At 36.5% G+C, this 15,860-nt stretch overlaps 1 protein-coding gene across 1 annotated transcript in view; it reads right to left on the bottom strand.

The window, feature by feature from the left end:
• The window catches only part of LOC128022842 (bis(5'-adenosyl)-triphosphatase-like), a 194,309-nt gene extending 179,350 nt beyond the window's left edge, over positions 1 to 14,959 (bottom strand). Inside the window, exon 1 of the mRNA XM_052610617.1 lies at positions 14,845 to 14,959. Within this exon, the coding sequence (XP_052466577.1) occupies positions 14,845 to 14,959 (115 nt within the window). The remainder of the gene's footprint in view (positions 1 to 14,844) is intronic.
• Between the last annotated feature and the right edge of the window lie 901 nt (positions 14,960 to 15,860).

The following is a 15,860-nucleotide window of genomic DNA, read 5'->3' as shown; positions in this document are numbered from 1 at the left end:
CTTGTAAAGAATATCTCTCTGGATTTTGAGACTATAGTCTTCGCAACTTTACAGAGCCTGTAACACTCCAAAGAGAAAGGAAAAATTTGAATTGCATCATATGACCCCTTAAAGAAATTACAATTTGCACTGTATTTCCATTACAAGCAGTAGCAAGACGTGTTGTACTGAGAGTTTACAATACTCAGTGTCCATGCCAATCCATTGATATACTTAGACTTATTCAGAAACTGAATTAACTCACTCAAGTCAGGTAATAGCTTCAGACTATTTCTGAATGTCTGTGTCAGATGTGTTTACAGCACAAAAACTGCTCATGAAATTTCCTCATTGCATTAAGAGATTGAATTCTTCATTGTTTGACTGTCTCTTAGATCTGATTATAATGAACGCACCAAGTTAATCAGTAGAGCTGGATAAAAAGAAAAGAACCAGTTCATTGTCTGAGATTGTCTTGTCTCAGATTCATTAGTGAGGAGCAATGGAGAAAACGTTTAAGGTGCCCACTTAATAAAATTAGAAATTGTATTAAGAATTGCATTGAATTAATTCAATAAAAAATGTATCCTGTTGATTGTGAAGTTAATGAATATCTAGAGAAACAATATTGCTGCTATTCTTGAGAGTAATCCACTTGCTGCCAAAAGTCTAAAGTAACTTGACAGGTAAGGCTAAGTGAGCAAAAGACTTTTTAAAGTTTGTTTTTGTGAAAAGTGGGGACATCCCATAGTCGTAATGATTTTTATTCTGTACAAACTGTATATTCTTGACTGTACAGTCAAAACTGTACAGTCAATATTGTTTTTATTTTATATTTTTTTTCTCTATAATCTTTCTTACTATCACATTAATAATAATAATAATAATAATAATAATAATAATAATAAACCAGAACATATAGCATAATGCATGTAGCAACTTGCTCAAAAAATAATCTTTATTTATATACTCATACTTAATTTAATTAGTATCAAGCGAATTTCATAATTTGTAAGCAGCATAAGGCTGATTATAAACTAAATAATGCTTTTAAAATAGACTTTCAAAACCGGCTTGTATTTAACTTGGTCCCACAAAATCTGATGTCTGCATGTTTCTACAGATAACGTGGAACTTCAAGTGAAGACGGACGAGTCCAGATGTTCACAAGAGATGGAGAGGCGATGAGAGATAGCAAGATGTTCTTTCAACCCTCCTGTCTTTCACAGAAATACAGAATTGCACATACTGTACTTCCATATGCTATGAAACTTTCATAAGAATAGCCATGCTGGTAGCATCCTGTATGATGTCTTACGTGTAAACAACTTTTATAAATATACAGTATAGCTTCATGTACGGTTGAAAACTTTCACAATCAGTGAGGGTGAAAGGTGTACCATATCTATACACACAGTACATGGTATAATATACATACACACTAAACCATTTAAATATATGAAGAGTGCATGATGTTCTATATAAATGATGAATTGTTAATAATTTGAAGCATGTTGGGTCTTTCAGTATGTGCCAAGAGCTTTCAGAGGAGCGATCATTATGCTGCAGTTCTAGATGTTTCACCTAATCTAATCACATGTGTGCTTTCTAAAAATGTTTCCAAGTGAGCGCCAGAGCACATTACCAGAACTGTCTTTGCATATCGAATTAACTCTGGATATTGTTGGAGGAGGTGGGTAAAATAAATCCTAAAATCTGAAATGACCCATGAAATGGTTCTTTCACTCCAGTCCATTTTCAAAACAAATTGCTGGCCTTTCTAGGGCCAAGTCACACACAGCCATCACAAAGGCATGTGATTAGCACTAAAATGCAATAATTCTCAAATCAGCAATTCTTATTCAACTCTCTATGCAATCAAAGAGCGGCTGCTCCTGATTCCCGGCTTTAATTCACACTGAGTGATAGAAAGATTTTTCCTGCATAATGTAACAAACTGATAATTGTAGTTATTGTTTGAATAAACCGTGTAAATAGACTAAAATGTGAATTTGAATCAATAATTTGCTATTTGGATCACAGTATGGTACATAGCATGATTTCCTTAAAATAAAATTACAATGATTTTAAGAACAGCTTCAGTTAAAAAAAAAAAAAAAAAAAAAAAAAAAATTGTTATATGGTGTAACCATCAAGTGAGAAGTAATAACAGTTAATTTTAATTTTATTACGAGTACATATCCAAATGCATTTATTTAAAAATAAATATTAGTTATAATAATAATACATAATAGTCCACATTAATCTGACACTGTGAAGTTAAGATAAAAGTAATTCCACCTAATGTTTTTTTTTTTTTCTTTAGAAAAAAGTTCCTACTGACAAAATAAGAAAAAAGAAAAACTCTTTTCAAAACAGATCCTTGAAACCGGGTGTCACAAACGTAGCCTTCAGATCAGGATCAAACAGTCCTTTGCTTTGACACCACTCTCGTTGTTACGACTTATTCAGCCGAGAAAAAGCTGAACAATTATTGATTCCCCTCTCTTTCTACATACTGGAAAACAACCAGCCACCCACCATACCTAGTGGCCCACCAACAATTTAATTTAAACTGTGAAAATGTATACTTTATATTGAACTGCATCATTAATATATTTATTCTTCTATTATGTAACAAACAAATTGTCCTATGTTAAAATTTGTCATAAAATGCAGTAAAGTCACAATGGTTTAAATCATACAAATTAATTCTGAAACAGAATAAATTTAAACCATTAAAACATTTTTCTCATTGGTAAACTATAGTCTTTGATTGATTGATGCTAACTCTCCATGTGGTGACATTTGGTTCCCAAAACATAAGGAATACCAGGTACACACACACATGCACTCACACATGCACACACTTCTCATAACCACTAACAAAGCTAACACCAAACCACAGTCAATAGGCAACCAGTGTAACCACACAGGTTCTACCAGCGCTCCTGAAACACAGACTCCCTGACAGGACTGTGTCTCATTACACAAGCTCTTTCTGCTTAAATGCACAGCTGAGTTCACTTCCCCTCTGCCATGCAGAGTAATTATGCGTAATGACATGCTAATGGTGCCCTGGTACACCGCCGATGCCTGTGCTATCAGTAATCACTCACTGTCAGCAGAGGTCAAATATTTGCAAGTAAGCAGCTTAAAGGCACCTTAGTTAATTTCACAGCTCAAACTACCAAAATAAAAAAAATAAAAAAAACTGTTTCTAGCTACAGAGGTTGTGTAATGTGCAGGTGTCTACTAAAGGCTGAGAGGTCTATAATTTCATCAGGAATATTTCTGAGTTATGAAACGTTGGCTTCTTGTTGTGAATGGCATCCGGTCTCAGGTGGTAAGGCCGCAGATATTGTGCACAAAATTGGCGACAGCCAGATGAAATAGTCCATTTTAATATAACTGCCTGGGTTTTGTGCAGCTTGCAAGAGTGAGGGTACATGTGGTTTTATCACAAACTAATGTTTACAATGTACTGGCCTGATGCACTGAGCGCATCTGAGCCCCAATGACGGTAATCACCGGATTTAACATCGGTTTGCGGCAACAAATCTTTAAAGATATGCAGGCACAAAGCTGTCACAGGTATGGTGCCCTATGGTACTGTACAGAAGCTAAGAAGTACATATTTATAATAATATGCAATAATACAATACAGCAGAGTTTGTAAGCTCATGTTTTAGTTGTGTGTTTTCATGTTTGTTTGGTAGTTGAAATTGCAGTTATACATGCAAGTTGTTTTCTCTATCGTTCTGCGGTAAGTGAATATGGAGTCTGTAATAACCCTAACATGGATTTTACTGCTTATCGCATGTCTTCACATAACACCTGTGAGATCTACCGCGAGGCTCCAGTATAGCCGTGAATTTCTGCTCCAGTGGCACCTGCCTTATTTTGTTCGATACCCAGTGGATTTTATAAGATCAGAACATCTTGTGAATCATGGCGGCTTTATGGAAGATGTTACCATGAGCAATGATGGATTTAAAACACGGAAACTGTGGAAGAGAGGGAAGAGGGGCAGTGTGCGGCTATGTTTGGTTTAAAAGCGTTTTGAAAAATGGGGACATGGGTTATATCCTCATAAGTCACCCTCTCCTTTTAATACCTGTATCATACCCATGTCATTATACAGAGTTGTGTTCTGATATGTCACAAAAACATACACACAATTATGCTTTACTTGATGAAGGCAGGGATAGAAACTATAGTCTCTGTCCCTAATATGAGATAAGACATCACACAAAATAGCATTTACTGAGAGCGAATATATGAAAGACAAGGAAATACAGCACAAATAATTATTTAGTGAGGAAACTTTCACTTACACACACACACACACACACACACAAAGAGAGAGAGAGAGAGAGAGAGATGTATAAAAATCTTCAAAGCAGCTCAAAAAGAAAAACACTATGAATACAAACTTTTAATTGGATATGTGCTGCTGCTTCTTAAAATATTCAGACAAATTTAAATCAGTGAAATTATCCTGCTTTTTCTGCTTTTGTGCTCACATTAGTTTCAAAGAGACACATTTCTGAGAATGCCTTTGTTTTCACAGGCACTATTTAAGACACCATTGAAGCTTTGAGCTCCTTCTGAAACGTGTGATCCATTAATTTATGTGAAAAAGAAATAACACAATCACATTAAAAATAGAGTAGAAGCAGTAATATTGTGAAATATTATTACAATTTATATCTTAAAATGCAGTTTATTCTTGAGAAGCCAATTATTATCTATACATATTCTTCTTATAATAAATATAAAAAAGTTAAAATTGTATTGTATTATAATACTCCGAGTTAGTGATCGGCCGTAAGTATGATTAATACTTGGCTTACTGAATATGATAAATGTTAGAAAAAGGTCTGTTAAGCATAACACACTTGGAACGAAATCAAACGGGAAGAAACCTTGACACTGCTGGACAAGGCTCATCTGCTTGGAAGATCTCCATCTCACTTTGCTTTCTCCATTACCAGCAGCGATGGCCTCGACTGGGCCTGACCTTCCCCTCTGACGGGATACTTTGAGTGGGTCACGCAAAAGCCCGGTGGGGTTTGCTACCAGCATCACCCTCCCACTTGCTGGAGTTTTCCTTGGACATAAACACTAAAGATGAAAAGGTTGATGCCTCGGCTATGCATACACAATGACCTGGTTTCCCTTCCTGCTTGCTGGAGCAGAAACACAGTGATCCATGCAGCAGACAAGCATCTGGTTGAAGCAAAACGAGTGGAGCAGATCCAGCCCGAGGGTCTGTCTTATACTGACCCATCATCAGAGTGAACGGCTGTAGAGTTTAATGACGGGCCCGTATGGCATGCAAAGCTACAACACCAGCACACAGATGCTTAAGAAGGTGAAACGGACAGATATATAAAAACAGATAGATAAATAACACTTTGGAAACTTTGTTATTTTTTTACTTTCTAATCATCAAAGTGTCAACACTGTTTCTGTTCCTTGAGCAGCAAAGTTATCATATTAGAACTATTTCTGAATGATTGGTCAGAAAATGGTTATTTTAAATAAAAAAGGGTAGTGTTTCATAATATTATTATTTATTTATTTATTTTTTTACTGTATTTTTAAATACACAATTGCAGCCCTGGTGAGCAAAATATGCCTATTAAAAAAAAAAAAAAAAAAAAAAAAAAAAAATTGTAAAAAAAAAAAGTAGCCATATATCATAGTCATATTAGTTAATATATTATGATAACCATGAATTAACTTTAAATGCTGTAGAACTAAATTTAACAATTTTAACCTTATTGTAAAGTGTTACCATGACTTCAAATTTAATGTAAATATGTCACGTACGGTGATACAAGAAACACGAAAGAGATCCAAATGCAGGTAAAAGGTTTATTGAGGAGCAATCCAAAAGGGTAAACAGTCCAGGCAGGGTCAAAACCAGAAAATCCAATAAACATAAAAACAAAACAAGAACACATGGGAAGAGCAGACTCTGGAAGGTATTACACATAAGACAAGGACTCCGTGTCCCAGACTCAGACAGACCGGGTATAAATACACAGAAGGATAATGGGGAAACTGGAGACAGGTGGGGAACAATCAATTAACTAAAACAAGGAGGAAGGTGACCAAATAAGGGAACAGGAAGTGATAAGGTGACAGACACCGTGGGAACGGAGGACACCTAGTGGAAACCCAGGGAACACAACCCAGACACTTTGACAAAAGACACATACATGTACAATAAAATAAAGTAAATGTTATTATTATTATTGTTGTTGTTGTTGTTGCATGTCTTGTATATTATTCATTTAGAAATTCAATAATAAATGTGTGTGTGTGTGTATATATATATACATATATATATATATATATATATATATATATATATATATATATATATATATATATATATATATATATATATATATATATATATATATATATATATACCTAAATCACCTAAATAATCTATTGTATTTATTTGAAGTAAATTTTACAGTAAAGAATAAAGATTAAAAATTACAGTAAATATTTACAGCAGTAAGATAATCAAAACAGCTCCACAGGATACCAAATGCTATAGAAAACACACAAAATAACACCCAGAATGCGCCTTGAAGGAAGCGTGCTTTTCTAACAGAGCTGAAAGAAAATGTCCTGCCAGGCAGGAAGTGAAACAGATGGAGCATGTATCCATAGAACTAGAAAGTGAGAAAAGAAATCAAATGTTATGCGAGAATCTTCACCGCATGTCACAACTGGGCGTCAATGATTTGTGCCGTCAAGAGCGGAGGAACGGTTACCTCATTGCTGGTCTCTGATGCCTGTTTACATATTTGGAGTAGAAATCTCATAAATACAAAGGGAACAAAAGCATATAGTTGAAACGCCGATCATCGACTCAAACATGCTACAGCTGCAGACTGAGGAGCATTTCAATAAAACGTTAATCTCTCAGTGTGAGGCTGAAGCTGTGACTGCAGATCTGACGATAATGCCATGTATTGTTCTAGCATCACTTTCAAATCTTCTATTTATTTTATTAATTATCTCTTTCATTTACTACCTTAGGAAACTGGCAAGAATATAGCTAATTATGAATTTTAATAGGATTAGGGGATCTGTTGCCATCATCTCTTCTGAGTATTGTGGAGCCTAATTCATTCAGCAGCGAGACGATTAATCAAGTGATTTGACTTGTGAGTGTTCTGCTTCATAAAGTTTCTCAGAATTCATAGCCCGGCTCATTTTATTCAAATAATGTCATTTGCGAACCTGCGGTGGAATGTATAATATGAAAGGCCATTAGATGCAAGTTCGACCTTCACATCGGCTAGTGAAAAAACTCTTGTTCAGAATAATTAATATTTTACAGCAGCGCTCAGAAGATGGGCTGATTTATCTTTATGCTTTATTTTACAGGTATATATATATATATATATATATATATATATATATATATATATATATATATATATACATAATCATACTAATCCACTTTACTTTGATGCTTATGTTTACTGTACATGTTCAGCAAATGTTTACCTAAAGCAACATTATTTGGCAGGTGAGTAGACTGAGTCTGCTGGATAATGAGGGATAGAGCGCTCTTTTTTTCCCTGAGAAATCAACTGGGACAAGAACTCAAGGCAATTTTAGCATAATATAGACATAATGACTGACAAATGCAGGGGATGAAAAAAAAACCCTGATACATGCTTCAAAAGATTAACAAAACTGCATTCAGTGAATTACCTGGAGAGTGGTCTTTACCTTTGATTAAAAGTGAAATCCACCAGTGTGTCAGCAAACCCATTAAGACCAGCTTGCCTGGCTTATAGTTCATTAAGCAATTGATTTGATGACTGTTATCCTTTAGTGCTTTATTAGTTTTAGAGTTAGAGTTGCACAATCATTTTATGTCTGAAATCAAATAATGAAGCTAATCTCCTTGGCTGGAATTGTTGTTTCTGTATCCAATAATAGATGTTAAACCAATACTTCTAATAGGGTGGGGTCAGACTGGAGTAGTGGCTGCTAAAAATTCAGCTTTGCATCACAGGTAACAAATTAAATCTTAAAATATGTTAATATATAAATAGGTTGCTTTTAATTGTAATTATATTTCACAATATTTTTTACTTATTTATTTTTTACTGTATTTTTATTATGTAAGTATTCATTAGTCAAATAACTAATTATTTTGAATTAAATTAAATTCACATTTATTTGTATAGTGTTTTTCAAAATGCATATAGCAGCTAACTAGATAAAAATGTAGAATTAATGAATTAAAGTTTTAAATAAATTAAAATGTATTTGTTACAAGCAATGTGTGTGGAAACAGGCAGGACTATGAAGATGTCAGAAGTCCAATAATCGCTTTAATAATCCGCAATAGATAACGGTAACATTCACAATACTCGACAAAACATAACTGTACAGATATAAATGAGGATAATTAATCAAACTCAGGTGGACATAATGACACAATCAGACACATGGAAAAATTAAGGAGCAATGGAGACAAAAAATGGGGAATTGAATCAGGAAGATGATTGGTGGAGGATCCCAAGGCGGAGATGAAGAGCTGATGAGCCGGGGGCGACACAGAGGATCCAGAGGGCCACGGCGAAGCAGATAGTTCTGGTGACTGAGGTGGAGATGGGAATCCGGAAGGCCGTGGTGAAGCCGGAGTGACAGAGGTGGAGCCGCAGGGAAGGAGGAGCCAGACAGAGCCTGAGGAACAAGGCGAAGCCAGAGGAGTGTAGTCCAAGGACGGCGGATGGTTGACGTCTCACCAAGATGGAGCTGGAGGGACGATGGAGCCCAGTGGAGCTGGTGGACCTGGAGACGAGGGAACTAGGAGCCAAGGTGAAGCCAATGGATTGAAGGAACGCGGTGGAGTCCATGATTCGAAGGCTGGAATCGGAGATGAGGAATCCTCCAAACTTAACACCAGTGGAGCAGGAGATAGGCAGACCAACAGCGAGTCCACACCACAGATGGTGAGCCGAGGGTGAGCAGAGAGGCTGACTGGATCCAATGGAGAGGGTGTTGAGGAAGGGAACAAGTCCATGAGGAGGTGGGAAAGGGAGGTTGGGTGCAATATTTTTCCAGGTAAACAGGTCAGGTGAAAACTGAAGGACGGGTATCTCTGAATGCAAGTCTATTAAATCTCCCAGGTTCAGTTTGTGCTCACCCCCAGTGATGGTGCCATGGGCGGGGCTTTCCATTGCCAGCTCTAGCCACAGTCGCTTGTGCTACTGGCTCTTGCACCTGTTCATTTGGGCCTCAGGCTCCAGGGCGATCATCAGCTCTGTTGCTCCTGATGGCGATTGCTCTGGCTCCCTGCGGCAGGCTCTGGCACTCCGTCTTAGGTGGGCTCGAGCAGCTCCACACCGTGGAGTGGTCCTTGACTGGGCTCTGGGTCCAGATTGGGGCTGATGTCATTGTCCGATGAAGACATCGATGCTCTCTCAGGGACCATTACTGGACAACTGCGCTTGTGTGGTGTTATTAAGTCCAGCTAGATAGAACGAGCAGAGGGAGCTGTCTGGGTAGTGTGTCAGGTTAGCCACCTCCATTTGTCACTTGATGCATCAGCAATAAGGGATATCCATGCGACCAAGAAGCCCCTCAGGGTGATCTGGCCAGACATCCAGGAATTTCCTCGTAGTGCTGTGCTGGGACTGATGATCAAGAAGGCTCCCACAGAAACCTATGATCTGGCTGCCTGATACCGGAAGCATAAAGCCGAAACAGAGCTATCATACCGGCTGGACATAATGCCGATGAGTGTTTAGTAAACTCTTTGATTGAGCACTGCAAAGAAAACTCACACACATAACACCAGCAATTTAATATAATAATAAGTATATATAGTATGGATCATACTCACCCACCCTGGTTCCCGCGCTGGAGCCCGCTCAAGAGGAGAACCTAACCTCAGTCAGGTGGAGTGCTGGTGCTTATAGGGGAGTTAGGAAGAGGAAGATAAGGGCAGATGTAAAACCCCCAAAGTGAGTGAGTACATACTCAAGTATCGCTCTGATCTGGATGAAAGTGATGATGCCTTGTGTGGATTACCTCCCTTTACCTATCTTCCTTTGACCCGCGATTCCTCGTTTTTAATAGCAAACGGCATGTTTGAGGATCGGGCAGACGGAAACACATTGTGGTGCTTCAAAACAGACTCATCTGCTAACACAGCAGCATTCAACAACAAATTTACTTTTTGTTCATTTAAATTAACGACAACACCTTTGGTAAGACAGGTTTTAAAGTCCCCCAGTAAGATAAATTCTTGTAATTGCTCAAAAGTAATGGTCTTACTGGAGAGACACCATTTTTCAAACATTACTCTTTTCTCTCTCGCAAATTCTACATGCGTCTGTCTCTCTGACTTTGCATGCATTTGAAACTTTTGGCGATAGGCTTCAGGAACTAGTTCATAGCCTCTGAGAACAGCGGTTTTAAAGATATCATAATCGAGAGACTGCTCAATTGGTAACAATTGCAAATCTCTTGAGCTTTACCTGTTAAGCTAAACTGCAGCAATCATGCCCACATATCACTCGGCCATTTAAGATTACCCACGATGCGCTTTAAAGCGACAAAGTAGGCATCAACCTCTGACTTGTGGAAGGGAGGAATTGTGGAAACACATTGAGTCAAGTCAGACATTCGACAGCCATAATTCCTGATGTTAACACGCAGGGAAAATGTGTAACAAATGCCTTGTAGATACAAACGGGGTAAATAATGTTTTATGTTTTGATTAAATGATAGTTAACACTAAATGTAGTTGAAATCCTAACAATTAAAAATGTTTACAAAAGTGCTGTCATTATAACGTTAGCCTATATGACAGTAGTTATTAATGTTCTGCATGTCTGTTTTGAGCTGCGCGCTGAAGATGAGCAGTAGAGTGACACATTTGATAGCAAGTTTTTAATCATTGGGATTAAACTAATAATTTCATGTAGAATACGCTTTGTTATTTATACAACATAACGTTAATATTAGGACTTATAGGTTATCTGCAAAAAGAGCCGAATGCAAATGAGCGTGTCTGCGTGGCTCTGAATGCGAATTTTGTGGACTCATTCTTCACGAAACAATGTGCAGAAACACAGCAGCTAAACTCTAAACATTCACAGCATTTTATTATAATGGTGTTTTCATTATAATGGTACGGGTGTGACAGTCCAGTCATAGTTATTAATATTCTGCATTGTTTGACCTGCTCGTACTCTGAAGAGATATCACGGTAGTACTACAATGAAGCGATTGACTCAAAACCAAATGCGTCTTATATAAGGTAAATAATATATTCACAATATATATACAGTGAGAATAGGTTTCCTGCTCACCTCCACCGACCGTACTGCTATAGTACGGAGTTTAACCTCTCTATCAGTTTCTGCCTCTACCACTCTGAGTTTTAACCGTAAATTCTCATTCTCCTGCTTTTTAACTTCAAGGTCTAATTCCTTTAGACGAATGGATAAGGCTGGATCAAAGCTCGCACTTTCAATAGTATTTACACCAGAAGCAAGCTCTTCAGCCACCGCATTTGTCGCAACCGCAGGCTGTTTGCCAACTTCTGGTAAAATACAACTGTATACGAGCTGTTCAAACAAATAATCCTTAATTTCCTTTTTTTCTAAATAATCCTTATAATCCTTTAATTAATTATCTTCTTTTACTAACTCTATATTAAAGAATTCTGCTATCAAAATCAGATCCTTTTTTTTTCTACATTTATGAAAGATCTCTGTTGAGGGAGATTTGATTTTGATTTGATTGTTTTTTCAATGTATGCTTCAGACACGGGTCACAACATGGTGTTCCCCATAGCGACACCTAAAGGATGCAGTGCGAAGTTCCCTTGAAAGGGAACTATTTTTATATGACTTATTTATCAGTGATTTCAGATGCCAATAAATAAATAAACACACAAAATAAACTTTGTAATCTTGCAGAAAAAGGGTAAAAAACAAACAAAAACCGCAAATTAATTAATAGTTTATTGTACATGGAAAGTACATTTATTTATTTATTATTACTTTTTCATCATTTATATGCAAAAAAAACAAACAAACAAAAAACCTCAATTAGCCTCACACAACAAGCCTTATTCTAGCAAAAAAAAAAAAAAAAAAAACACCCACTAAGACAGGAAGACACAGTCTGATTGACAAATGACCAGTAGTTCAGTCACTGTTCAATTTGTTGTAGGCAAATTTACAAGCAGGTGATTCTGATTCTGTGTAGGTTTGGTCAATGATATTCAATATGGAAATTGGCAAGAAACTACTGTACAGTAAGAACAATCCCCCATCCCCATATCAAACCCTACCCATGATAAAATAAGACAGAAATCTTGTGGGAAATAGTTCCACATATCTATAGAAGATGATGAGTGTGTGTGGAGAAACAGAGCTCTTTCATGTGGTGATGTGTTGGGATGTGGACTAACTTAAAACACACCAGCTAAAGCCACTGGGATTTAGAAGCATTGCCCCAGGGACCCGCTCCCCACATAAAGCCCCTTCACCCCCTCACTATGTGTTTCAGGTGTGATACTCGTGTTCAAGAGATGTGGGGGAGCTTTAAGATCTTTGCAAAGTACTGTCTATCTCTCCAAACTCTTCTGAACTGATGCATGTACAAAGTGAATAGCTTTGGTACGAGACAAATCCTGCTAGCCCACTGAAAGGTGTAGAGAGCTCAGGAAACAGCACAGACATACTGAGCCACACTTCCTCAGCACATTCACTATGGTCAGGTCTTGATGCCCAATTCCAATTTGTTGACTATATACCATATCTGCATTTACAATATGCACTTTATGAATCAACCCAAGGTAGACATAAATCAACATTAAGCCACCTATTCTGTTGATTGAGCTTAACTTGTATTGAATCTGGAATAGACTTTTAAGTCTAAACTAAACTAAAACGCTTAAGTATCACTTCATTAATACACAATATGAAACCACATCTGTAACAGACTCTAGACTGGAGTCTATGAGAATATTGTTGAGAAGGCAACAGATAGTAAATTACACTGATAAAGATGTCACTGCTCTGATGAAATATTAACTCTATATGTCTCTCTTATACACAAGAGCAGCTTTATCCTTTAGCTCTCCTGCCGTTGCTACTTCCTGGAAGCATCATAATGTTTCATGCTGCTCTGACTGTGGGAGTTATAATTAAATAATGCTAATGCATTGCTTATGCCCTCCAAACACTGCTGCCTAAAGCAGGATTTTAGGATTGTGCTGCAGTGGCCTATAATGCTGTGAATAATGGCTTTCCATCAAAAGTTAATCTAAACATAGAAGCTTATGTAAGACAGAGCAGCACTTGAAGATCTTTTTGCCGCAAAGCCAAGGACTTATTGCTATTCGAAAAAAGAATAAGGACATTATTCATACAAATCAGCAATGGAAATCATGCAAATGTATGCAACAACTGCATTTCCACACCGAGCAGTAAGATTAATAGACAAAGAAGTATCTGCTTTCTTTTTTAAGCAAAGCATATAAAGCAGAGAATGCGTTATGGAGCATCTGATGATGATTCATGGCATTTGGATTTTTGAAAGAGCACAATTTGCGCCTGCAACATTTAAAGAAGTGCACAAAACAAAGCAAATGTGTTGCGAATTGAATATTGAAAGTGTTAATGTAGGCTGTCAACTGATTGGAAAATGTTCATAAAATGAATTGCATAATATGGCAGTTAACCTACACAGTATTGCAGTTAATTCCATATATAAATATAAGCTGAGGAAAAAATGGTAACACTTTATTTTGATAGTCCACTTTAGACATTCTACTAGCAGTAAGTAACTTTGCAACTACATGTCAACTAGCAGTTAGTAGAGTCTTAGCAGACTGTCTGCTTAATATCTTCTAACACTTTCTTTGTCAACTAACTGTCAACTTATACTAAGCCTAAACCTACCCCTAACACTAACCCTAAACCTACCCTAACAGTCTACTCTGAGAGTTAGTAGACATGTAGTTCCAAATTTCTGAGATTTAGTTGATATGTAGTTGACATGTAGCTACAAAGTTACTTATAGTCAGTATAATGTCTAAAGTGGACTATCTAAATAAAGTGTAACTGAAAAACCTGTCAAATGTAGATAATTCATGACATTATTGTGTATATAAATTTATGATGAGGAAAAACCTGTCAAATGTAGATAATTCATGACATTATTGTGACAAAAAAATGGCTTTAGAAGTCAGTATCTTCTTATTTTTGTTTTATGCAAACTTGCAAATTCATGTAGGTGCTAACTTTGCATCGCTTTGATGGTATTAAAAAAGTGAATTAATCAGGCACATGATTATCTGCGCTTAATGCTTTTTGTTTTAATAATAATAATAATAATAATAATAATAATGATAATCATCATCATCATCATCATCATCATCATCAACATTTCAAAAATGTATAAACCTAATCATTCAAAGTAGCACTTGTTAAAAAAAAATGTGTGTGTGTGTGCATATACAAATTTGAGGAACACACACATATATATATATGTGTGTGTTCCTCAAATTTGGATTTGTGGCTGTGATTGAATATATTTTTTTGCAAACCATCAAAGAAGATCTTGCATAGAGCTACATGGTAAACATCTGGTGATATGGTCCTAATATGAAGATCAGGCCAAACTTTATAAAGAGCAAACTGTTGCTGAGCAACAGCAGGGAGTGACAGTGCTGCTCTTCAGAGTGCACTATATTTCACAGTAAACACAGACAGACTGAAAATCCTACCTGCTCTCATTCCACCTAAATGTGATACCCCAGTCACGACGGTAAACCTAAAACAGGGATACGACCAGACACGACTGGCTTTTGGTTGGCTAGTGCGAAAGACAACTCCATCTTCAAATACACAGCCGAGGACTTTATGATGTGCTGCCCAAAGTGTAACGCAGAAATAGTGGACATCAATTCCTGTAAATATATATATATTAGTTAACTATATTTATAGTTTTTTCTATCTCTCCTGTAAAACATACTCCAATCATATTAATTTTAGTTTTAACTACTGAAAAATGTACAGTATATTTATGAGTTGTTCATATAATGTATTTTTGAACACATTAACAGATCCAGACAAATAAATGAACATTGTGTTAACGACCCAATAGTTAAAGTTATATACTGTTATATATTAGCAAACTAATATAATCACACCTACTGTTAAGTTAAGTTTTTCTTTTTGCTTTTAATTGGCTGAGACAACATTGATCCATTCTATAAAGCTTCTGCTCTCCTTTAAGTGCAGGTGAAGGCATCACATATAGCAGACCTGAAGTAAACAAACTGATGGTGAGCTATTTTAGAACAGATGTCAATGATAACTTGCTGAAAACAAAAACAAAGAACAATCCATAAAGCAAAAAACAGGGATCTTGTCACGCTGGGAGGGCTTTTCGATGGCCACCATTACAAACAAGTATCCACCAAGATCAGCGTCCTCTTGCTAAATTTAGACATCTTCTCCAGGGAATTTCAGTTTGCATTGATCAGCTAAAAAAATTTATTCACATTATCTATCCCAGGTGGACTTAAAGTAACAGTTTGTCATAATTTACTCACCCTCACGTCCTTCCAAATCTATTTGGTTTTCTTTCTCTCATAGTTGATGACAGAGCTGTCATTTTTATCTGAGCTATTGTTGTAAACTGCTTGTGAATACATGATCTGTCCTATTTACCAAGTGAAATAAATGTAAATCAATCAGTGCTGCATTCAACATGATAAAAAAATTAAAATAAATAACGCCATAAAAGTTACTCATAAATGTAATTATATATAATAACCAAAAGGAGTTGGGGTTTTTTAT

The sequence above is a fragment of the Carassius gibelio genome, chromosome A11 (assembly GCF_023724105.1).
Source record: "Carassius gibelio isolate Cgi1373 ecotype wild population from Czech Republic chromosome A11, carGib1.2-hapl.c, whole genome shotgun sequence".
Taxonomy (NCBI): domain Eukaryota; kingdom Metazoa; phylum Chordata; class Actinopteri; order Cypriniformes; family Cyprinidae; genus Carassius; species Carassius gibelio.
The sequence above is the reverse complement of the archived record's forward strand: the minus strand, read 5'-3'. Positions and strand labels throughout refer to the sequence as shown.